General features: G+C 40.6%; 1 protein-coding gene and 1 pseudogene across 3 annotated transcripts in view; one reads left to right on the forward strand and one right to left on the reverse strand.

Moving 5' to 3' along the window:
* Positions 1–465: 465 nt before the first annotated feature.
* Positions 466–736, reverse strand: LOC115900341 (annotated as a pseudogene).
* Positions 737–6,314: 5,578 nt separating this feature from the next.
* Positions 6,315–25,343, forward strand: part of ARMC4 (armadillo repeat containing 4) — a 204,268-nt gene continuing 185,239 nt past the window's right edge. The window contains exons 1-7 of one of the 3 annotated variants that reach the window (XM_010381410.2): positions 6,315–6,399; positions 10,183–10,445; positions 17,760–17,917; positions 20,118–20,310; positions 21,031–21,137; positions 21,339–21,475; positions 23,728–23,844. In XM_010381410.2, the coding sequence (XP_010379712.1) occupies positions 10,222–10,445; positions 17,760–17,917; positions 20,118–20,310; positions 21,031–21,137; positions 21,339–21,475; positions 23,728–23,844 (936 nt within the window). In that variant the 5' untranslated portion in view covers positions 6,315–6,399; positions 10,183–10,221. Of the gene's footprint in view, positions 6,400–6,492; positions 6,589–10,182; positions 10,446–17,759; positions 17,918–20,117; positions 20,311–21,030; positions 21,138–21,338; positions 21,476–22,222; positions 22,397–23,727; positions 23,845–25,343 lie in introns of those variants that run through there. The other 2 variants (XM_010381409.2, XM_030940847.1) reach the window with 2 other exon arrangements.

Genomic DNA, 25,343 nt, shown 5'->3' on the forward strand with positions numbered 1-25,343 from the left:
TCACCACAGATCTGGGCTCTGCACATTTCTATTTTCTTTAGACATAAAAAATTTTTGTTGTAGTAAAAATGTAAAATTTACCATCTTAACCATTCAAGTCTACAGTTCAGTGGGATTAAGTACATTCACATTTTTGCGCAACCATCACCACCATCCATTTCCAGAACTTTTTCATCTTCCCAAACTGAAACTCTGTACTTACTAAACAATAACTCCCCACTATCCCCTCTTCCAGTCCCTGGCAGACACCATTGCGTTTCGGACTCAGTTTCATCTTTCACTTAGTAAAAGAGAGGGCGCACTGCTGGCTAATGGGATAGTTCTCTATGTGCAGGCCTTCTTGCATCTATGTGATTGCATTTATTGTAGAGAAAGGTACTAGAAAATAGAGTTGTAGAAAGAAAGCAGGTGGTGGAGACATAAACTGGACAAGGGTTTTCATAATGGGCGTCCTGTCCAAAGGCCTTAGCAGTCCTGCCACAGGTCTGTCCAATTCTTTTGCATCAGGAATTTGATCTTGCAAGTCATTTCAGTGCTATAGGACTGCCGGCAGGTTTCACGGCTTTCCTGCTGTCAACGGCGGCATGGCTTCTCATAGTACCCCTGATGGTATCCCCGATGCTTAATGTCCTCAATGAGTCCATCTACGGTGAGGATTCCATTGAGGGTCTTGTACCTTCCACGGTCCTTCCTGTACAATCACAGTCCCGGCAATGAACTTCAGATGTTTTGTCATGACCTTGGATTTAAGTCTCCACTCTGCAGGGCCTCATGCACCCAGTATCCGGTGAACCTGATGCCTATTCTGCACATTTAGAGGTCCTGGCTCGGAGAGGAGAATGTTCCACCAAGAGACATAAAACTTTAAGTTATGGTGGCTATGTTGTAACTTTGGACTCTTTACGTGAGACAAAGAGGCAAGTAAAGGAGTCATGATCCCTATAGGAGAAACTGACCTAGATCATCAGGAAGAGGGAGGTAGCTGTTGCAAAGTGGGGTAAGGATGTCTTTGCCCAGTTTTGATGGTAAAGGCATAGAGTAGTCACCACTTGAGAAGGTCATGATACCAGAAACTCAGTAGTGAGGGTCAGGATCACCCCCACCAAGGAAACCATCTAGATTAGCAAAAGTGCTAGTGAAACATGCCGGGAATCTGGAATGGGCAGAAGAGGAGGGCAGAAATGGATACGTTTTGGCATGGAGACCAACTGCAGAGCCAGGGCTTGCAATTTTGTCTCATCTTTCACTTGTAAGTTTCCCCAGGGAAAGCTGACCACCAGGATCCCGGAAGAGTTGCTCCCAGATACTGCTCTCAGAGCTGTACTGCATGATGCTAGTGATCTCAGCTGTGCAAGGGGTGACAGTAGGGGATGCTGTGGACTGTCCAGATATCTGACCCCTTCCCACCTCTCCAAGACTGAAGCACTCCTGCCCTCAGCTACTGGGGAGTATGGGCAGCTGATAGCCCTCAACTGAAAGAGTAAGGTTATGCCCTCGTCCTGGGGACAGCCTGCACCCAGGGACTGGCTGATAATGATCAGTTGATGAGAAGATCTAAAGGTCCAGCCCCTTTGCCTCAATATGGGAAAACTATTGGGCCGTCCCAGCTTCAGGGTTCTCCATGGAATGGTTGTGACTGCACGGCAGTTCAGCTTCTCTCTTGGTCTAATCTTCTTGCCTTCACTCTCCTGAGGGCACATCTCAATACATTTCTCACACGCCCTTCTCTATCTCAGAGTCTATTTCTCAGGGGAACCTGAGTCCAGGTGTCTTATTAATAGTCTCTTTCTTTCTACTCATGCATTTCTCTATCTTACTTCCACCATGTAACCACAACAGCTTTTTAACAACAGAAATCAGAGCATGTCACTCCCTGCTAAAAATCTTCCAGTAACTTTCATTTGTTCTTGGAAGAATATTTCAATCATTATCATGGCTTAAAGTCTCCACCTCATGCAATCCTTCCCACTGATTCAGTCTCTTCTCCTTTCTCTCCTTTGCTACTGTGCTTCATGTCAGTGGCTCTCCTTCTAGTCCAGGAATTCTGAGTTGAGTTTAGTAGGCTCCTTTTTTGGCCAGGACTTGAACTGGATAATCGAGTTCTGCCAGTGGAGTGCCTGGCACAAATTGGCATCCAAAAAACATTTATTGAGTAAATGAATGTCTAGGAGATTAGAATCTGAGAAGAAGGAGCCATTTGATTTCCAGGCCGTGGGCCTTGGTCCACAATGCATCACTGAGAAATATCAGAGGGCCCAGGGAGGCAGCTGAGGCTGCACTTCTTTGACATTTTGTCTTTATCTACGAGAGAAGGTAGAATCTGGTGAATTTGGTCTTTAGGACTTCGTAAGACTTCATGCAATTTTCTCTTATTGGAATTTCTATTGAAAAACTGGAAAAATTCCACAGAGAGGGAATTCTGTCCTATAATGAGACTTACCCCCATTATGACACAATATAAATGACTGTAATTCCCTGCAAACCTCAGGAGGTTTATTTCATCTGTCTTGGTCCTTTACTGATTGAGGTACTGGATGCTTAAACCAACCTTGCCTCTTACTTTCTCCCTGGTTATGGCCTATAAATTCTTAGTTGGCTTCACTCTAATGAATGGATGAATGGGCCCTGGAAGCCTGCTGATCACATCTTTACAGAATGCTATGTGTGACTTTGTTTCCCCCTAAAATCGTATGCTGAAGTCCTAACCTCCAGTACCTCAGAGTGCAACCGTACTGAACATAGGATTTTTATAGAAGTAATCAAGTTAAAATGAGTTTATGAGGGTGATTCCTGATCCAATGTGACTGGTGTTCATAAAAAAAGGAGGAAATAAGCCAGGAGGAGTGTCTCACACCTATAATCCCAGCACTCTGGGAGGCTGAGGCAGGCAGATCACTTGAACCCAGGAGTTCACGACCAGCCTGGGGAAGATGACAAGACCCCATCTCTACCAAAAAAAAAAAAAACAAAAAAACAAAAAAACAAACAAAAAAAAAACACCCCATAAAACTTAGCTGAGTATGGTGGTGCATGCCTGCAGTCTCAACTACTTGGGAGGATGAGGCAGGGGATCACTTGAGTCTGGGAGGTCGAGGCTACAGTGAGCCGTGATTGCGCTATTGCACTCCAGCCTGGGTCCTGCCTCAAATGCAGAAATTTGCGTACAGAGACAAGCACACAGGGATAACATCATATGAATGTGAAAACAGCCATCTACAAGCTGAGGAGAAGAGCCTAGAATAGATCCATTCCCCATAGCTCTCAGAAGGGATCAATCCTGCCACCACCTTGATCTTGGACTTCTAGCCTCCAGCACTGTGAGATAAGACATTTCTGATATTTAAGCCACCCAGTCTGCGATACTTTGTTACAAAAGCCCTAGCAAACTAATGTGTGCAATCTGTGTCTGAACTCTCTGATACATGAGAGGAACAGATTTGCCCAAGCCAGGGTGGATGGTTTCATAAGAATCCCTGTAGATCAGCAGACCCCAGGGACCGGTTTCATGGCTGACAATTTTTCCATGGATAGGGTGCGGGGCAGGGGATGGTTTCAGCATGATTTAAGCTCATTACATTTCTTGTGCACTTTACTTCTACTATTATTACATTGTAATATATAATGAAATAGTTATACAACTCACCATAATGTAGAATCAGTGGGAGCCCTGAGCTGGTTTTCCTGCAACTAGATAGTCCCATCTGGGGGTAATGAGTGACAGGGACAGATCAGGAATCAGATTCCCATTAGGAGCTTGTAACCTAGATCCTTCGCATGCACAGTTCACAATAGGGTTCATACTTCTATAAGAACCTAATGCCACTGCTGATCTGACAGAAGGTGTGGTGCGGGGGTGGGGAACCCCTGCTGAGGATGACGTAGTGCTGCAGAGGTGGACCAAAAACTATCAAGTCTTTGCCAGGAGCCCGTGGCAGATTTTCTCTAAAGTTTCAGCGGACAGCGCTGCACCATGTGCTTGTGCTCTAGCCATAGGCAGGGCTGGTAAAGGCCTCTGGTACAGCAAACCTTGGGTGTGCTCTCAGTGATGAAGGCTCTTTCCAAGATCATGCCTACTTAGAATCCTCAGGCTGGTTCTATCAACCCTAAGAAAATGCAGGCCTTGCCTTTCTGGGGCTTGGTGAAGAGTGTCAGGAAGCAAGGAATCTTTGACTACGCGATTCATGAATTTAGCTCCTTCTACGTGTCAGTCATCCTTCTAGATCTTAGGAGTACAGACCTGAAGGAGGCAGAAAAGCTCCCTATTTTCATAAAGCTTACCTTGTAGGGGTAGCAGATGGGCAACAAGACAAAGACAAGTTATCTCCAGGTATAATGGCTCATGGCTATAATCCCAGTGCTTTTGGAGGCCATGGCTGAAGGATCACTTGAGCCCAGGATTTAGAGGCTGCAGTGAGCTATGATTATGATTATGTCACTGCACTCCAGCCTGGGTGACAGAGTGTGACCTTGTCTTAAAAAAAAAAAAAAAAAAGACAAGTCATGATAAATCCTTCAGGAAGTGACTTGGCTCAGGTAGTGTTTAATCACGGCAAGGAAAAATTGGAAAGAGGCGACTGGGACTCCTTCAAATTTAAATATTATTAAGTTATTTTTGCTTGGAAAGTCTCAGGTAAAATAAATTCACATTTTGGCATCAGATTAAGCAATGTTAGATTTTGACACTTAGCGTGAATTTGGCAAACGAAGATATAGTTGCTCAGATCTTGGTGGGTTCTGGCTCTTTCCAGCTTTGCAAACCAAGGTGAAATGTCCTGAACTTGGAATATCTCTGGCTGGCATCCACATTGGACCCAGTAATGCTCCCTCATGTCATATAGCTTATTAAAATGTGCAGAGGAACTAAAGTACCCACAGAAGCTTCCCTGCTTCCGGGACTGGGACTACTCCAGGATCCTTCTGAAAGATGCTCGCTGCTCCTCACCAGGTTGTGACCTGCATTACTGTCACAGGTGTGATGTTGTCTCAGACTGTAATCCACCCATTTTTAAAAGGGCTTCTCTATACACCTATTAGCATAAGCCCCTTTCTCACTGGTTGCAAGTCTAATCTTCTCTGCGGGTAGCAGCTCCTTTAGGCGAAACTACTCCATTCCTAACAACTTTTGCACTTTAAAAAAGAAAGAAAAGAACCCAAAACAGGCTGGGCACGGTGGCTCACGCCTGTAATTCTAGCACTTTGGGAGGCCGAGATGGGTGGATCACTTGAGGTCAGGAGTTCCAGACCCACCTGGCCAACATGGTGAAACTTCGTCTCTACTAAAAGTACAAAAATTAGCCGGGCGTGGCGGCGCATTCTTGTAATCCCAGCTACTCAGGAAGCTGAGGGGGGAGGATCTCTTGAACTCTGGAGGCAGAGGTTGTGGTGAGCAGAGATCGTGCCACTGCCCTTCAGCCTGGGTGACAGAGCCAGACTCCGTCCCCCACCCTCCAAAAAACCCAAAACAAAGGACAAATATCTATACCTCATATCCCTACATGTTTGCAGAAAGGTTCTGCTTTGAGCTGGATCCGTATAATATTATGACAGGTGATATCCTAACATCATTCCACATTTGCCTCTTTGGCATCCGGAAAATAATCCAGTTTTAATTCCGAAACACCCCATCATCCTAAACGCTCCGACACTGGTCCCTAAACACCGTGTCCCCCCACCCCAAGATAGTGCATTCTTCTCCTCACCCCCCTCCCCCACCGCCCGCCAATAGTCCTACTCCCTTATCCCTCACTGGTGTTCCAGTTGGGACTGTTGCTGGTAGGGTGTCTAGAGGTGGGTTCAAAACGTATAAAGGTAAAAGCCATTTAAAGAAAGAGATAGAGGACATGTTTTCCTTTCACTCCGATCATCTGCCCTATTGAAGAGCGCTTTCTGCTTTCCCGGTGAGTATCAGAGTATTCTAACATATTCGTTTTCTGGAGAGAAACATGTAAGCCTCAAATATCCTACGAGAGGCCCTATGCTACTTGAGGGTACTCAGTGAAGATTTCAGGTACATACAATGCACTTGTCTGGAAGCCTGTGGACAAATGTAAAAAGGGGTTTCTAGGGAATTATTTTCTGTTTCCTTTCTGCTTCATTTTAAGTTTCTGCTAACTTGCCCCCGACCCCGCAACTGCTCACGACCTCCGTCAAAGTCAACCTTTCCCACTGCGTGGAGTGAGTTGGGATGCATACCGGGAGTTGCATAAAAGTGTTTGAGAAAGGGAGATGCAGAGTTGAACAAAAGTGTTTCCCGGGGGCGGGGGGCGCCGAGCGGAAAGCAGCAGGTGGCCGGGGCGGGGTGGGGGGGAGAACCTAGCGCGGGCGCAGAGTATCTCTGGCGGGGGTATTCGGTGCAGCGGGTCCGAGGGAACCTTGGATGCGCGGAAGTCCCGGGACTGGGTGACGGACTGGGCTGCGACTGCGGCCGGGTGAGATTGGGAGCGGAAGGCGGCGGCGGCGCCCGGGGGAGGGCACCGGCCCTGGAGGCCTCCGACAAGGGCGCAGCAGTGCGCTGCGCCCGGGCGCGCAGTGTTGACCCGCGTCCTAGCAACAGGCGGGCGCCGACTGCGGCGGGGCAGGGCGCTGCAGGTGAGTGCGGCTGGGGGTCTCCACGCCCACCCCCGCGGGGGCTCTGCAGCAGGCCGCATGGATCGGGAAACCGAGGCAGCTCTCTGGCCCAGCCGCTGCTGCTCTCGCCTGCTCCCTTTTCCCTCCTGGGGACCAAGACCCGCCCCCTTTCTTTCTCTCTCCCAGGCCCATCTCGCACCTTCCTCCCCGCGAGACCCTGCCTCCGCCCTAGGTTGAGGACCGTCTGCTCCTCCGTCCTCGCGCCCCGCTCTGCACTACCCCGGCCCCTTCACCTCCCGGATCCGCTCTCCACTTCTCCCGCCGCTTCCCTGCCTCTCCTTCCCCCATCCCGTCTTTCTCCTCCGGCCTTGCGGCTCGGCCTCCCGCTCCCACCATGGTCTTCGTCGTCCCTTCCCTCCTCGTCCCCTTAGTGAATCCATCCCTGGAAACTTAGGGTCCCAGCTCTAACGCCCACTTCTTATAAAGAGTCTACTGGGGGCCGTCATCCCACACTAGGCTTAGCTTTAGTTTTACTTAGGGCCCTGTTCATGCCAGTTCTGAAAGTTCGATTTTCTGCAGGTCTTACTGAATAGCTTCTGCATTCTCGGAAAGCCGTGTGTGCGCGGACTACCGGTGGATGTTACCAACCACATTCACAGATCTCAGAGCTGATGGCTGCCTTTCCATAGCCCCCTAAAGAATTCGGTTGTGCTTCTGTTTAAGTCTTAATGACGTGATTCCCGAATGGGTTTCATTTCACTAATGATGCTGGAAGCTTGAAATTGACCCTTAGAAAGAAAAACAATCTATGGTATCCATTGGATAAAGAGATTCCCAGTTTATGTAAACATCCCAGTTTATGTAAACACGTAATCAAAACTTTTTTCCTTTTAATCTTTAAGCTTACTTTCTTTACTTCAAAGGTATGTGCTGTGTATTTACATGGATTCATTTTAACTATGGTTCTTAAGCCAAAAGAGCTTCGCAATGGGTAGAAACTGGGGAGCAACTGGTCTTGATTTTAAAATCTCAGTTTTGAGTTATACTGACCATTTTTGAACACCATTTATTTATTTATTTTCTAATAACATTGAACTTGCCTTCTGGATTGTCATAGGCCACCCTGAGGTTTTCTTAAGCTGACCAACCTTCTTGAATAAAACTTGTGTACTGCTACGGTTCACTAGACTTGGAAATACGATTTGAATAGATTCAAATGTTCCATTTCTGTCAAAATTTATCTTGACGAAAATAATGATTTTGCATTTATTAATTCTGTGCTAAGGGTCCTTCAAGAAGTTACTATATGGTATGTTGACTACCATAGCGTTACATAATCTGTTTAATTTCACATTTTTTCTTTAAAAATGTGCAAGAAGCAATCTTTTTAAGATTATCAAAACAAATGTTATGCTTGAGATTAAAGACAGAACTGTTCACCTAAGCCTTTCTGTGTAAGATAAAGCTATTTGCATTTATTTCACACTATTTTACACTGATTTGCACTTATTTTATGCAACAATGGGAAACTCAAGAGTCTCACACATACACATCAGAGCATATTTATGTGTTTAAATCTAAAGCATTTCTCATCAGCTAGCAATTGAAACAAAATGCTGGAATACTAAAACAAACGCCCAGAACAAATTCGTGCACTAACTTCTATGCTTTATTTCATGAACACTTTGGTATATATGTCTGGATCAGTTGTTCTCAACCCTATCTGATCCAGTACTTGGGTTTTAAAACAAATACGTTGTAATGCTGCTTTGCTATCCTGAAATCAAGATCGTAGATTATAATCTTACATATTGAATGTAGTTTTAAATATTGGTAGCATGCTAACTATAAAATGAAAGAAAATAATTGTAAGAAAATACCGGCATGTAAACACTCAAGTACCACTACACTAGAATATATAAGGAAGTAGTCAGATGTCCAGCCTTACACAGAATGACTGAACACAGCAGCCCCAAATGCAGACTGATACAGACACGCCATGCAACTTAAATTTCTCAAATAACATTGCCATCAATGGTGTCATTTTCCAAAATGCTGAGCTCTTGGTAAAATTCCATGTAAAACAAAATATGTACAACCTTCCTTTCATTTATGATAGCTACAATTCTGGAAAATTCAGGGTGTATTAAAACTGTGACAAAATACTCCACAATTTTTGCGAAGTGCAGAAAAATTCTAGGCTCAGGTAGTGCTTAGCTGAAGTTTTTCACTTACCAGATGCCTGGAGGTTACAGCAGAATTCTTCCTTTTGAGGTACTGTCTTGCACAGAAGGATATTTTACATTGTCCGTCCTCAACACTAAAGGCCGATAACGCCCCCTTTCCTATCATGTTGATAACTACACATCTCTATAATATTTCTATACTCTTTATCAGCAGGAAGTACTGTCCTGTTGTGATCCAATGATCTTCTGTGATTGAATTTAATAGATAGTTCTAAGATTTAATACAGTACAGAAAGTAAAATCTTCAAGTCCAATCTTTGCACTTTAAGCCTTTGTAATAATGATGGGAGAAAAAAGCTAATTTTTTCTATGTTTAACTGTATAACCATTCTTCTAATATTCTGGAAGAAAGATTTTATCAGTAAGTGTTATTACAAATGAGAAAAGAGACGAGTATAGATTATCTGCCAAAAAAGCCTTCAGTGTTCATTACAAAGTCAGAACTTGCTTTCTCACTTGGCTTTTATTTAATGTTACAGATATTGTTACTTTTTAAAAGATCTTCTTTTACAGACAAATTTCTATTTAGCCAGTGTGAAATTTGTCTCACTTGAATTTGTTTTGAATTTTACTGCTAGACTCTTCCGATAACTAATTCAGATAAAAAGTCTGAAAGACTTTCACTTATTCCTACATCTCTCACATTAACTCTTAAGAAGGTTGTGAATTACAGTAAAATGTCATTATGGGCAGGATATACAGGCAGGGAAAATAGTATTTGGATTGTCCAGATATTCTGGTAATAGGATCAATGTATCCTATATCAATTTTAAGAAAAAAATTATATTTCACAATACTGTTCTTATTCTATTTCTTTAACTCAGAAGGCACTTGGGGAACCCGGAGCTATCAGAATCATGTTCTTCAGTCATCATTGTGATGATGTAGATATTATCACTATAAGAAAGTCAGGGTAACAGTATTCAGTTTAACAGTATAATTCTAAACAGTGTGTGTCCTGGCTCACAGGAGCGTTTGTCCCTGAAACTGCTGGCTCCCAACAGAGCTGTGAACAAAAGCCCTTAATACTAACCTCTTCCACTTCTTTGTTTTCCACTCTTGGAGTTTTCTGTTTGGGTTTTATGCCTATCTGTTTGAATCCTCTCTCTTAGGCCCCAGGGAAATTAGAAAGAAGTTATTAATTTCAGGGCAAATACTGGAAATTTCTTAAATACTAGTCAATTTTACCTAGTGCTGGTTTGCTACTTCATTGAACTGAAGAGCAATTAGATAATTTTAAAAAATCAGTCTTTGAAGATTAATAAGCAGAATGTGGGGTGGGGAGTACTAGTTTAAAGTCTTGAGAATGAAAAATGTTCCAAGGAAAAGGTGGATGCTATTGTCTCTTTCTCTTTCTACTCTGATGTAGTGCATGTGCTAAGCTCAGGTCTGAGCACTGGCGGATCCCATGGGTGTGGCTCTGACAAAATCGGCGCAGTGGACTGCTGCTGGGCATGGAACTAGAACCCTCGAAATCACCCCTCTAAATGAAACGATATTGAAAGAAATTATTATGTTTGTGGAGAGTTTTATCTATAAACATCCTCAAGAGGCAAAATTTGTTTTTGTGGAACCACTTGAGTGGAACACAGGTTTGGAACCCTCAGCATTTGAATCAGGTTATGTTGTCAGGTAAGCCAGTTACTTGCTTCTAGGATTTGATATCTTCTTTGTACATATTTTTATCAATTGGTTCTAGGTATGGGGGTAAGTCACCTAACCTCTCTGAACCTCACAAACCCTCTAAACCAGGGATTGTGAACCAGAGATACACAGGTGAAGTCAGGATATTCAGCTTGGCCAAAACATTATCTTTCTAAGTTTTAAAGTTAAGTTTTTAAATTAAACACAATTTTAATTTTCGTGGGTAAATTTCTTTGGACAAGGTATCCATTATCCAAGTCACTACACTGCCAACATTTATTGCTGCTTTATGCCTGGCCTTTCCACCCATATGTGTGTGTGTGTGTATGTGTGTGTATATATATATATATATATATAGGAGATAGGGTCTCGCTATGTTGCCCAGGGTGGTCTCAAATTTCTGGCCTCAAGTGATTCTCCTGTGTCAGCCTTCTAAAATGCTAGGATTACAGGCATGAGCCACCACCCTAGGTCATCCATATTCTTCTGAATTTTATTTCTATAAATGTGTAGGGTACTTCTGTATTACCTGCCAGATGCCAGGAGCCGTTGGTTTTGTGGCCTCTGATGTAGATGATATCTCTTCTGGTATTTAAATTGATCAGTTCCTGGGATAGAAGCAGGAGGCGGCGGGGAGGGGTGATGAATAATGAATTTTGATTTTGCTCAATATAAGGGAGAGAATTCTTAAGAATTACTGTTGTCCTCAGATGAGAGCCTTTCAAATCTGAGATGAAAAAAAATTTACTTCTGTCTCAAACAGTGAACTCTCACTCTATCTCATTCAAACATGGCTAAAAAATACATACACACACAAAAAAATGCATAAATTATGTGAACAAATTAAATATAATTATATAAGAATGTATTATTTCATTAAGCATAATTATACAATAAGCAAGCTAACACACACACACACACACACACACACACACACACATGTATTTTTGCCAGTCGCAGTTTGTTTTGCACTTTAGGCATTCTATTTTCTACCGCCTTGTTCTTCTTTGGTTTGGATATGAACTTTTAAAGTCCGCGTATTAAAAACAGTTCCGTAGGAAGCCAAAGCTTCCTCTAGATGCCTTTTCCCTTTTCTCCCTTTGGGATTATTTGTGAGAATAAATTCAGAATTTCATTTTTAGAACTGCAGCAAAACCATTCTTAAACTGCATTTCAAGAGCTCTTTAATTCTTCTATTGGTCGGCCTTCTCTCTGAGTTGTTTGAAGTCATATTTATTTATTTATTTTTTCTGGAGATGGAGTCTCGCTCTTTCGCCCAAGCTGGAGTGCAGTGGTGCAGTGTCGGCTCACTGCAACTTCTGCCTCTCAGATTCAAGTGGTTCTCCTGCCTCAGCCTCCTAAGTAGCTGGGAATATAGGCGCCCGCCACCACGCCTGGTTAATTTTTTGTATTTTAGTAGAGATGGGGTTTCACTGTGTTGCCCAGGCTGGTCTTGAACTCCTGAGCTCAGGCAACCCTCCTGCCTCAGCCTCCCAAAGGGTTAGGATTACAGGTGTGAACCACCAAGCCCAGCCTAAAATCTTATTTTTTTTTTAATGGTGCATTTTATTTCTAACTGTGCCAGTGGTAACTTTCTGCAGAAGTGCTTGTTATTTCTGTATTGTTCAGCTTTTTTCCTAACCTTTGAAATATGGTCTTCTATGTAAAACAAATTTAAAACATATTAACTACTTGGCTGATCACATGGCTCACACCTGTAATCCCAACACTTTGAGAGGCCGAGGTGGGCCGATCACCAGAGATCAGGAGTTCAAGACCAGACTAGCCAACATGGTGAAATCCCGTCTCTACTGAAAAGACAAAAACTAGCTGGGCGTGGTGGCCTGTTCCTATAATCCCAGCTACTAGGGAGGCTGAGGCAGGAGAATTGCTTGAATCTGGGAGGTGGAGATTGCAGTGAGCCCAGATTGTGCCACAGAACTCCAACCTGGGCGACAGAGAGAAACTCCATCTAAAAAAAAAATTAATTTTTTTTTAATAAAAATGTATTTAAAGCAGATGACAGAAAAGAATATCATGATTGTAACTGCTTTGCCTCTGTACAAATTTTGTGCTCCAAGCACAAACATGACCACAATCTGACCCCTGGTTAGGTTGGCTGTGACACACACCACTCAAATCTATCACTATTTCCCCTCTATTCTTGTCTAGATTCTTTTTGCTTTGTTTCCATTCTTATATCTCAGCACACAATTATGTTTGTATTTATTTAAGACAGGGTCTGGCTCTGTTGCCCAGGCTGGACTGCAGTGGTGTGATCATAGCTCACTGCAGCTCAAACTCCTGGGCTCAATCGATCCTCCCACCTCAGCCCCTCGAGTAGCTAGGACTATAGGCACATACTACTATGCCTGGTCAATTTTTCTAATTTTTTGTAGAGACAGGATCTCACCATGTTGCTCTGACCCGTCTTGTACTGTTGGCCTCAAGAGATCCTTCTACCTTGCCCCCCTGAATTGCTGGCATTTCAGACCTGAGCCGCTGTGCCCAGCTCTGCCTACAGTCTTTATGCACAGTGTTCCCTCCTGAGAAGGACATTTTTACATTTTGAAACAATTACCCCTTGATTTTTATACTTCTGTCACGTTTACTGTGCAACTTTTCCTTGGGCTAATTTCTCAGTCCGTTCTTTTTGTGTCTGACCGTTATTGATGATATCTTTGATGTTGGAAGGGTAGAGAGAGGTATTGCCGTTGTATCTGAAGGAAACTGTGCTTGCCTGGCTCTGATGAAAACCAAGATCACCTTGAAGACGGCAAAGGGTACAGCTGAGATTTTGGTCATAATGGACAATACCAGATGCTTTAACATGCAGATCTTGACTATACCCCTTGGTCTACTCCCCAAACCAAAGAAAGTTCAGTAACCTGTAGCCACTCGGTGTTTGCTACGACAACAAGTGATGTCAACCAGAAATATTCTCAATTGCCCAAAGAATTTATTATCAAAACAGTCCCCATGATCTCATTCATTGCCCTTTGGACCAAGCACACTCTTTTGACTTCTCTGCTGTTCGTACACTACTTATACATTTATTGAAAGTGGGGAAGCTACTTTCCTTCCAGACAGGACTCAGGTCTGGGCATCCATGTGTAAGACCAAGATTATCCTGAAGGATTTGAGCTTGGAGTCTCCAGATGTGTTTCTACCAAATAGGAATGTCCTTGGATCTTTTAAAGTAAAGGTGGATGCCTCTCCTTGTGGGTAGACCTCTCAGGCCTCCTGTTCCAAAACAAGTTAAGTTTTATCTACACTGGAATTCTGCCAAAGTAGATAAATTGCCCCTTTTTTGTTAGTCTCTGCAGACATTGATGGGAATGTATTTATATTTGTGGCCTTAGTTCTCATTTGATGTTGCACATTCCAAATGCACTGTGGGCAACAGTCAATCAAAGTTTGATCATCATTTTTCTGATTAGGCTAATGAGCATCTGATACTGAAACTGATATTTCAGTCACACACTGGAAAGGTTTTACGTTTTATCAACCACCTTCTGTCCTTTTGTGCAGATTGTTATTGATTGAATAGATGGGCATAGCCCTGTTCATGTTACATGATTGTCTTTTCCTTAGAATCATTCCAGTGTTTTCACCCTGTTATAACATTTGTCATCATCTCTCCATGTTCCCTCTTGGGGTGAGGGCTGGGGATCAAATAGCTCTACTTTCATTTCATGGAAATTGTAGGTCTCTTTGTATTATCATTTGCAATTGCTTTTGTTCTTGTCAGACCGGATGAAATTAATAATCTTCCTAAAACACCTCAGAATGAAGCCTAAATATGCTGTAAACGAAGAACAAATGACGCCACTCAATGGCAGTACCATCTGTGGTGCGTAGAACTGAGGCACTTTGATTCATTTGAATGTAGCTTGGGAAATTTATAAATTGGATAAGTGCTTAGAATCACGTAGTGAAAATGTTGTGACGTGATTTTTTTTCCTTCTCTGGTAGAACTACAGTATGATTTTGAATCAAATGTGCTATAATATTGTCATATTTTAGTTTTAAATCTCACTCCACTGCATCTCAGTGATATATATGCATTGAGATAAAAATATGTTCTGGTAGGAGTTGGGACAGGAAGTCAGATCGCCTGAGCAATAGCTCTCTTCCCCGCATCAAGAATGCACAATTCACACACAATTCATACCTTTCTGGACCTTAGCTTTATGATCAATGTCATGAAAGGCTGAATTTACATGATCTCTAAGGTTACACTCAACTTATAAAATAATATTGTTTTATGAGACAGTAATTATTGCATTTTGGTAAAATTTCTAAGTCACAGTAGTAGGGTCAGTGGCCATAAGTTTTGTTACTGAGCTCTTTATTTTTTGTCTCTGAGAACTGCTAGTTTCTTAGCTATAGCCTTATTTTCTATATTACTATTTAGACATACATTTATTAAGTAATAAGACACTAAATGAGGCCAGGTGTTGTGGCCCACGCCAGTAATCCCAGCACTTTGGGAGGTGGCGATGGAAGGATGAGTTGAATGCAGGAGTCCAAGGCTAGCCTAGGCAACATAGCAAGACCCTGTCTCTAAAAAATAATAAACAGACCAATAAATAAATAAACAGCCAGGTGTGGTGGTGTGCGGCTGTAGTCCTATCAACTTGGGAGGCTGAGGGAGAAGGATCCCTTGAGCCCAGGAGTTTGAGGCTGCAGGGAGCTATGACTGTGCCACTGCACTCCAGCCTGGGTGACAGAGCAAGATCTTGTCTCTTAAAAAAAAGGGACACTAAACTCGATACTGGGGATTAAAGAAAAAAGACATTTTTCTGTTTTCTTGCTGTAGAGTATAAACAGAATTTTTAGCACCCTTCCATGGCTCTGGTTTAAAAGTGTCTCCATCAGGTCACTGGAGGTTTTGATAGCTCATTCTTCCTGACGTTCACAAGGTGGGTGCAGCATTTTTCTTTCCAAGAGCTCATTCTTCAGGTGTTAGAAACTGTGAGCCTAAAAACTGAAATTTCCTCTTCAAAATCTTGTCGATAGCTGGTGTTTTTTATTTTTTAAATCTATTTTTATTTTATTTTTTGAGATGGAGTCTCACTCTCTCACTCAGGTTGGAGTACAGTGGTGTGATGTTGGCTCACTGCAACCTCCACCTCCCAGGCTCAAGTGATCCTCCCACCTTAGCCTCCCAAGTAGCTGGGACCACAAGCACATGCCACCATGCCTGGTTAATGTAGCTGGCATTTTATTTCTTACTTCTCTGTTAAGTTACAGGCTTCAACTGGTAGGAGCAATGAAAAATGTCACCCGTACCCTTTGCTTTCTCACCAGAAGTTTCAGTCTCTCTAGTTAAGTAGCTTGGTATATTTGGCATTCGGTCAGCCTATTACTTAGCCCTCTCACCATCCACTTAGTGTAGGTGGCCAGCCCTTGATGTGAGTAACTTTTAGGTAACAGGCCTTTAAGAAATCTCTTCAGTCCTAAGGACATTATTCCAGAAGCTTAATTTTAGAGAAAATATACATTTTGTCAACAATGCATGTCATTGCCAAGTCTAGAAATATTTTATTCATTCATTTGTTCCACAGATGTTTACCAAATGTCTTCTATGTGCAGTTCCTATATGAAGTGCTGGAGATAGGGGCAGTCCCTATCTGCACCCAGCAGAATCAGACTCATCAAGTCCTTCTGTGAGCCCTCTTTTGCTGCTGTAACACATTGCCACAAATCTAATGGCTTAACACACACAAATGTATTTTCTGATAGTTCTAGAGGTCAGAAGTCTAAAATGAATCTGCAGGGCTAAAATCAAGGTATCGGCAGGGTTGCATTCCTTCTGGAGGCTTAAGGAGAATTTATTCTTTGCTTTTCCAACTTCTAGAGGCCCCTATGTTCCTTGGCTCATGACTCATAGCTCATGGCTCCTTGGCTCATGGCTCCTTGGCTCAAGGCCCCACATCACTCTGACCACTGCTTCCATCAGCATATCCGTGTCACTGCCTCTGTCCCTCCTGTCTTCCTCTTATAAGAACCCTGGTGATTATGTTTGGCTCCCTCCAGATACCCAGAATAGTCTCCCCATCTCAGGATCCTTGACTTAATTTCTATGCAAAGTCCCTTTTGCCATGTAAGGTGACATGTTCGTAGGTTTTGGAGATTCGGATATGAACATTATTCTGTCTCCCTTAGTTCCTATCCTCTATGTATCTACATTGCAATTCAAAATATATTAGATTAGACCAGGTGTGGTGGCTCACGCCTGTAATCCCAGTACTCTGGGAGGCTGAGGTGTGTGGATCCCTTAAGCTCAGGAATTCAAGACTAGCCTGGTCAACATGGTGTAACCCTGTGTCTACTAAAAATACAAAAATTAGCGAGGCATAGTGGTGCACACCTCTAGTTCCAGCTACTTGGAGGCTAAGGTGGGAGGATTGCTTGAGCTCAGGAGGCAGATGTTGCAGTGACCAGAGATCATGCCACTGCACTCCAACCTGGGTGATAGAGTGATACCCTGTTTCAAAAAAAAAAAAAAAAAAAGGCTAGATCAGGTGTTAAGGTGTCAGGAGTTTCATCAGAGATAGCCTCCTGTAGTACAAAACCTAGACAGTTTAGTTAATGTTGTAAGTGGTAGAAATCTATAGAAATCACTTCCTTGAAAACATCTTAATATTTTTTTAAATGCCAATCTGAAAAAAAATCATTAAAATGGATAGAAACACAAAGCTAGGAGACTCAGTAACTTTTGATCGGAAAGAGTCCGTTGAGAAAAACTGCCTGTTATCCCAAGGCAAACCAAATAAAGGAGTTTAGAGTGGGAAAGGAATTCACAGAGAGGATCCAGTTTGCCTTGAATTTGCTTTTTTTTTTTTTCATAGCTTTTTTATTCATAAACACAGTGTAGCCAAGAAAACTTCTAACCACTAGTTACTGTGGTGTAAAAATTTTATAAATAAAATAACATTAGAAATCTCCAAAGCATGAATGGTTTTGTAGAACCAATGATTTTTAAAAAGATGCCAGAAATCAACACGTTTTAGAAAACAAAAACTGTGACTTTTGAGTCCAATTGTGAATTCAAGAAATTGCTAAAAAAAAAAAAATATTCCTTGCTTATATCCTATTGGTCACTAGGGTTGCTGGTAAGTTTGAGGATTTAAGTGGAAGACAGTGGGAAAATAGATGAGCTACTAACCAGATGTATTTATATTTTCTGTATTTTATAATGAGATATAGGAATAATCTGTCTACATGTCTTAAATTTAACTTCTGCTGGCCTCCAGGTAGCATGAAGCTTTCCATTTTTTTTATTTTTATTTTTAGTGAAACAACAGTCAAATCAGAAGAAGTTGATAAAAATGGACAGCCTTTGCTATTTCTCTCTGTACCACAAATTAAAATTAGGAGCTTTGGGCAGCTGTCACGCTTGTTACTTATTGCCAAAACTGCGAAGTTGAAGGAAGCCCAAGCATGTGTTGAAGGTGATCTTAATGCTCCAGTCTGTGATTTGAACTTTTAGAAATAATCTTGCTGGGGAAGTGGGGAAAGGGTGGGAGGATCATTTGTTAGAGTCTCTTGAAAAAATTTCTACAATCTACAAGGTAAAAAGTCAAATGTACAACTTCATGAAAATGTTATTAATTTTCCTTGGCTACAATATTATGCTCCTATCAAATTTCAGCTTTAAAATGAAAGGCCTGTTACCTTACCACTGGTAAATTTCTAGGTTTCTGATTTTAGCATGTGGTTTGAAAGAGAACCTTCTCAGCTTCTGGAAAGCACAGGGGGCTGTAGCCTGTTAGGTCAGCGTCAGGAGAGAAGACAGATGACAAGGGCCGGCCTCTGAATCCACTCTCTCTCAGCCTACTGCCAAGGAATAGATTGAATGATTACAATCTATTTCCTTTCAAATGAACGTAGGCTCTTTCTTTAGCAGAGACAGCCTTTAATAATCTCCCTTTCCACTTTTCTCAGCCATATTCTGCTGTGGGCTTCACAGCCTTCTGTGAATAGTTACAGTCATTCAAATCTGTGACAAATATTCTTCTTCTTCTTAAAGATATGTGATGTTTGCACTATCATCTAATCATCTAACATGCAAAAAATGAATGTGGTTGCCTGCTATAATTGTGTTGTAAATGTTTCTTATGAGTAGAAATATCTAATCATAGGTGACAATGTATGTGTTTTGCTTTATTGGAATTCTGTGACCAATGGGTTTCTGGCACAAGGTATTTGAATTCTGCCCATTTCTGTGTGAGATGGGAAGAGGGTCTTTTTTTAATTTTATTTTAAAGATGCCAACCTCAGGAGAGCAACCTCTTTTTATGCCTTGACTATTACTCCTTATTAGGTGAGGGTATCATGTCTTGAAGAGTAAAGCTGAATTCAAGAAGGTAGTTAATAGATGAAGGATTGTTCATTCAATTCTACTTAATTGGTAGACATAATACATAGATTTCTATATAGCTAAATACTTATCCATTAACTAAATACTTATCCTTTGCTGCTTTTTGCCATTTCTGCAAGAATTTTGGTATAACCCTTAGTTTCACGTCCAAGTTGCGTAGTACATGGCAATTTGGTAGTCAGGTTTATGCCATTCCTCAGAATCCACCTGCTCTGTCTTTTTGTAAATCTCTGTGTGATGACAGTCATAAGGTTGTTAAGTTGAGATGCTCAATAAATGATTGATTCCTTGGTCTCCTTTTTGTTGCTCTTCTCCCCCAGTGAAGTCCTTTTCTCAGCCCTAAGTCTGTGGAATATCCCATGACCACATTGGAAGGTTAATGCCTTCACTGTACTTTTCTTCATTTCATTTAAGTTAAGCTTTCTGAATTAGTCTTACAGGCCTTCCTCTCCACTCTCATCTCAATGCATATATACTTTCATTTTCTCAAATTTCTCCATTCTAAACAAGGGTTTTCCCCTTTCTCCTTCATTTTCAACCATATTAGTTTTTAACATTAACCAAATTCTGTTTTTAGCATCTCTAGGTTCAATTTTCACATCTTTATCAGCCTTGATCATGAATTGGTATTTGTTTTTCACTATAATTTTAATATATATATAATTGCATTATACATATATATATATATATATATATATATATATATGGCTAGATGTGTTTTGCAGCTGTAAGATCACATGACATTGCAAATATTAAGCAGTTTGAATAGGTGCAAAAGAGTGCTAGGGGGTCTGTAGCCTTAGGAAAGCATGCTATTTTGGAAAGAAAGCCTTTATAAATACCCAGCCCTGCTACACACACACATGCACACATGCCCGTATAGTTCTAGTGATGATTCTTTTAAGGAGATCACTATTTCTCTATCTTCAAATAAATTCTGAATATATTAATTGAATGTGCATTCTGAACAAAGCCCCACAGCCAATTAAAAAAGAAAGAAAGAATGACTGTCTTGGTCTTTGTGCTATTAGGGAGATATATAGATGATATTACAATAGAAACTAGAGCATCTCATGAAATAGAATAAAGTTCCTAAAAGCAATGGAATCTCAGACGTAGAGATGAATTCTAATTGGGTCGATTAGAAAAAGCTTAATGAAAGAAACACATTTGAATGGATTTTGAAGGATTTATTAGTCTTAATGTTTCTTGTGCTAGAAGACAAGAGGATAATTTTTATTTGTCTTCCTTTTTTTTTTTTTTTTTGGCAGCTAACAGAGACCCCATAGTAAAAATCCTGGGCTCCGATTATAATACAATGAAAGGAGACTCAATTGCATTAAATAGTCTTGGTAAAATTACCAGAGATGATGATCCTGAAAGTGAAATTAAGATGAAGATTGCTATGCTGCTTAAGCAATTGGATCTGCACCTCCTCAATCATTCTCTAAAACATATTTCCTTGTGAGTGTTTTTCAAAAAGGAACCTCTATTGTATTGAGCAAAGATTGTGCCACTGAACTCCAGCCTGGGTGACAGAGCAAGACTGTCTCTCAAAATAGATACATAAATAAATAATAAAATATTAAAATTAAAAATTAAAAAGGAAGCTTTAAAAATTAGTTACAAAGTTGCTTTCAGAGTTTTAGAAAAAAAAGACACAAAAAATAAAGCATGGAAGTTATTGCTATGGATTTAACTTTACATTTTATTGGAACAAACAATTTTCTTGGGATTCATTTATTCCAGTTCTAAAAATTAAAAATTGCAGGTAACATTGCTAAAACATTCTGGTGAGGTTTCATGAAATTCTGAAGACATTAGGTGGCCTTGTTATTTTCAAAGGCTCTCAAGACTATTGCACAAATTATTAAATTATAATGCAGATATCATGTAGAGTTTGTATAGTCCAAAGCATGTTCATTTTCTAATATTTTTAGTATTAGAATATTATCAGCATGAAATAAAGTGAATATTTAATGGAGTATATTTAATGTTGCATTAAACATGAATCACTGATTACTTGATGTGTTGACAGTGCTGTTATAAAATTATGGCATGGCTAAAATTAACTGCAATTTTAATTACAAAAAAGATATTTCTCCTGATACAATGAAATGTGTTCATGTGTTTCCTAGATTCTGTTTAAAGTATTTAAGCTGACATTTTAAACATTTATTTCAGAGAAATAAGTTTAAGTCCCGTGGCGGTGAAGAAGGATATAGAACTGCTCAAACGTTTCTCAGGAAAAGGAGACCAAACAGTCTTGGAATCTATTGAATATACCTCAGGTTTGATGTTTTCTGAGGCTCATTTTATGTTATTTATGTTTTCATAATTACGTTTGCAAAATGCTTTCAATGTCTACAATACAAGAGAAGGTTTAAGAAGGGGAAAGCTTAAAATTTCCACAATATTTATTTTGTGGAAGCCCACACTTTTTACCAAACTCTAGGTTAAAGAACTGTTAATTGCTTGATGATTGATTTCAGATTATGAATTTTCAAATGGATGTCGAGCCCCACCGTGGAGACAAACTCACGGGGAAATTTGTTATGTGCTGGTGAAACCTCACGATGGTGAGACTCTGTGCATTACTTGCAGTGCAGGCGGAGTATTTTTAAATGGTGTAAGTACATTTTTAAAAACATAACTAAAACCAGTGGACTTTGGCTGGTAGCTGTAGATGTCTCAAGGGTGTGTCCCAATGACCACAGAGAATGAATTACCGTTCTGTAGGACAGAAGCAGATTCCTTTGATATATGCTTGCTGGGCAAATTCAAAGTAGCTTCAGAATAAGCTCTCTTATTCTCCACTGCAGGTCATTAAGCCAATCTGATAAGAAATGGGCTTCAAAGTGACCCATTCCACTTTATAAATGTCTTTAACATAATCGCTTCACTGATTTGTTACACAGCAACCAAAGGATAGAAAGGTCAAAAAAGGAACACTGAGATAATACAGATGTCCTAACTGCAGCTTGCATCCTAAGAGTTGTGCATTACTCTTAGGGACAGAGGGAAAGAGAGGGGCTTATCTAAACGTAGAAGGTTGGAGACAGTGCCCCATGAAGCTGGGACCCAGACCTCTGGGGAGGGTCCACTTCCAGGCTGTGCTGGTCCCCACAGAGTTCAGACCATCTCCATGAGGCAGGGCTGCAGATCTCTGGAGAGTGGGCACTGCCCAGTTAATGCTTGTACCTCGGGAAGAGGATCCTTGTAGAGCTGGCAGAGCTGGGACCCGGACCTGTGAAAGTGGAGCACTGGATGGCTGATAGTGATATTTCCCAGGGGGTGTGGTGAGCCTGTTTCTGGGACTGTGAAAAATAAACAAACCTGGAAACTGGAACCAACTGTTGCTACTGGAAGCAACTGCCACTGCGTGTAAGGAAGGGCCGTTGCTGGGGTGACTCTAACAGGGCCAGTGGGCCAGCAGGAAGCAGCAGGTCCCTCCTCCCTTTCCCAGCCTTTCAGTCTTCCTTTAGCTGATTCTAATGACGGAGCCTAACCTAGCCTGGCAAAGGAGAAATACGACATTGCAGACTCCCGCGTGAGTAGCACAAAGTAGAGGCTGGGTGACTGGGCTTTGAGCTGAGTGATAAACAGCACACAGTGTTCTGGATTAAAACACTTTTAGTCTCATCCCTATTCACAGAACCACCTGGAAGGAGCTTAGCTTTCACCTCTGCAACATCCTGCCCTCAGTATCTTCAACATAAATTTGGAACTTAGAAACAAAATTCTATAATGAGGACCCAAGTCCTTAATGGGGACCCAGCCATCACAGGGGACTGCCTGGAGGGTTGTTACATGTTGGCTTGGGTTGGTACCAAAATGCTGGAGCCTCCTTTCTGATTACCTGTAATCATCTTTCTGACATGCCTTTTGGTGCTTTTCTTGTTAGCATGACACTGAGCTCATTTCTACAAAGAGGAAGTAGACAAATAAGATTTTGCTTTGATTTGTCATGATATTTTAGAAAAACAAAATCTCTAATTAGGAATAAAGGGACAAAAGAAGGAATGATTTTCTTTGACCGTCTGGAGGGGGGCAGGGAGTCTTTATTTCTATCAGAGATTGTTATTGATCTACATACATATAACTTATTTGGCGTGGAGATATCTAAGTACCCTTTAAGTTTTAAAAAAGTGGAAGATGAGGACGATAAAGCTACTCAATAATTACAACAAGATTTAAAACACACTAGTCATATGTATAGAAATGCTTTTGTGTACAGTTATATATAACACACTGCAGTTATATGTATTTATATATATACAGTTATGTGATGTGTGTGTACATATATATATTCTGTTATGGAAGAACAATAGAGGTAGGGAAGAAAAGGAAAATATGGAAAGGAAAGAGACAAGAAGAGAAAGAGACACATGGGTGTGTGGACAGATTGTTACATAGAGATCTAGAAAATAAGCCTATAGCAGCCATGCCACAGAAGAACAGAGTGTGACAAGCAGAAACATAGGCTTTTCCATAGTTAAATTCTAACCTTGAAGACTTTTATGACATCGTCAGCTAAGGCTCGTGAGGTCATAATGCATTTTCAGAGCAGAGGAGAGCGGAGAGAAGGAAGCTCTCACTTCTCTGCTCAATAGCAGAGTGCCTTACATGCATATAGGAGGTACTCAGTAAAGCCTTGCTGAATGAACAATTGAATGAAGGAAGGAATGAGTGAATGAATGGAAAAGTAGATAACATTAAATTAAGGGGGAAGGATTTTGCCTATACATTTCATGTATAAAGGCTACCATATAGATCCTTCGGAGATGAAAACAATACGTGTGCTTAGCTTGTGATGTATTGATCAGGATCTTATAATTGTTCTTATGTTAAACGTAGAACGAAACTTGTTTTTCCCCAAAGGGCAAAACAGATGATGAAGGGGACGTTAATTATGAGAGAAAAAGTTCAATTTATAAAGACCTTGTCACATTTTTAAGAGAAAAATCACCAAAATTTTCAGAAAATATGTCTAAACAGGTAAGTTTTATGGTTTCTTTTGAGCTTTCATAGCATTATGTTACTAAACTACAACTTTCTATGGTACAAGGAAAATAGTAACTTTGCCTATTTTTGGACACTTTTTGTTATTAGTGTTTTTTTTTTACAATATAACATAACATAAAAATATTGTAAATGTAGTATCATTGTTCAGGGTTCAGTGCCATTAATTACATTCACAATGTTGTACAAATATCACTATTGTCAATTTCCAAGTCTTTTTCATCTCTCCAACTTAAACTCTACACCCATTAAGTAGTAATTCCCCATTCCTTCTTTCCTGACTTCCTGGTTAACTCTGATCTGCTATTTCTATCAGTTTGCTTATTTTAGATATTTATTGTCACTGGAATGATATAATATTTGTCCTTTTGTGTCTGGCTTCTTTCACTTAGCACAGTGTTTTCAAGGCTCATCCATGCTATAGCATGTATGATAATTTCATTCTTTCATGGTAGAATAATATTTTGTTTATGTATAGACCATATTTGGTTTATGCATTCATCATTGATGGACATTTGGGTTGTTTCCACCTTTCAGGTATGGTGAATAATGCTGCTATGAATATTGGTGTACGGGTATCTGTTGAGTTCCTATTTTCAATTCTTTTGGATCTTTTCCTAAAAGTGGAATTTCTGGGTCATATGGCAATTCTATATTTAACTTTTGGAGGAACTGCCAACGTGTTTTCCACGGGGCCACACCGATTTCATTCTCACCAGCATTATCCAAAGATTCCACTTTCTTCACATCCTTGTTAACACTTCTTATTTTCTAGGTTGTTTTTTAATTACAAACATCATATATTTACAAATATAATTACAAATATAATTTACAAATATATTTACAAACAGTCAGTGTCATTAGGAATTTGATTTGCATTTCCATAACGATTAGTGACGTCAAACATATTTTCATGTATTTGTTGGTTATTTGTATATTTTCTTTGAAGAAATGTCTGCTTGAGTCCTTAGCTTATATTTTAAGTTGAATCTTTTTGTTGTTGTAGTTTTTGTATATACCCAATATTAACCCCTTATCAGATACAAGGTTTGCAAATTTTTCTCTTGTTATGCAGGTTGCCTTTTAACTTTCTTGATAGTGTCCTTTGATGCAGAAACATTTTTACTTTTGATGAAGCCTAATTTACCTATTTTTTCTTATGTTGCCTGTGCTTTTGAAGTCATATTTAAGAAATCATTGCCAAATCCAAGGTCATGAAAAATTTGCCCCTGTTTTTCCTCTAAGGATTGTATAGTTTTAGCTCTTAAATTTAGGCCCTTGATCTCTTTCGAGTTGATTTGTGTCCATTTGGAGACTAATGAAATTTAGGGTCCAATTTCATTCTTTTGCATATGGATATTCAGTTTTCCCAACACCATTCGTTGAAGAGATTGTTCTTTCTCCTTTGGGTGGTCTTAGCATTCTTGTTGAAAATCAATTGATCATAGATGGAAGAGTTTACTTGGGGACTTTTA

This window comes from Rhinopithecus roxellana, chromosome 11, assembly GCF_007565055.1.
Source record: "Rhinopithecus roxellana isolate Shanxi Qingling chromosome 11, ASM756505v1, whole genome shotgun sequence".
In the NCBI taxonomy this organism is placed as follows: domain Eukaryota; kingdom Metazoa; phylum Chordata; class Mammalia; order Primates; family Cercopithecidae; genus Rhinopithecus; species Rhinopithecus roxellana.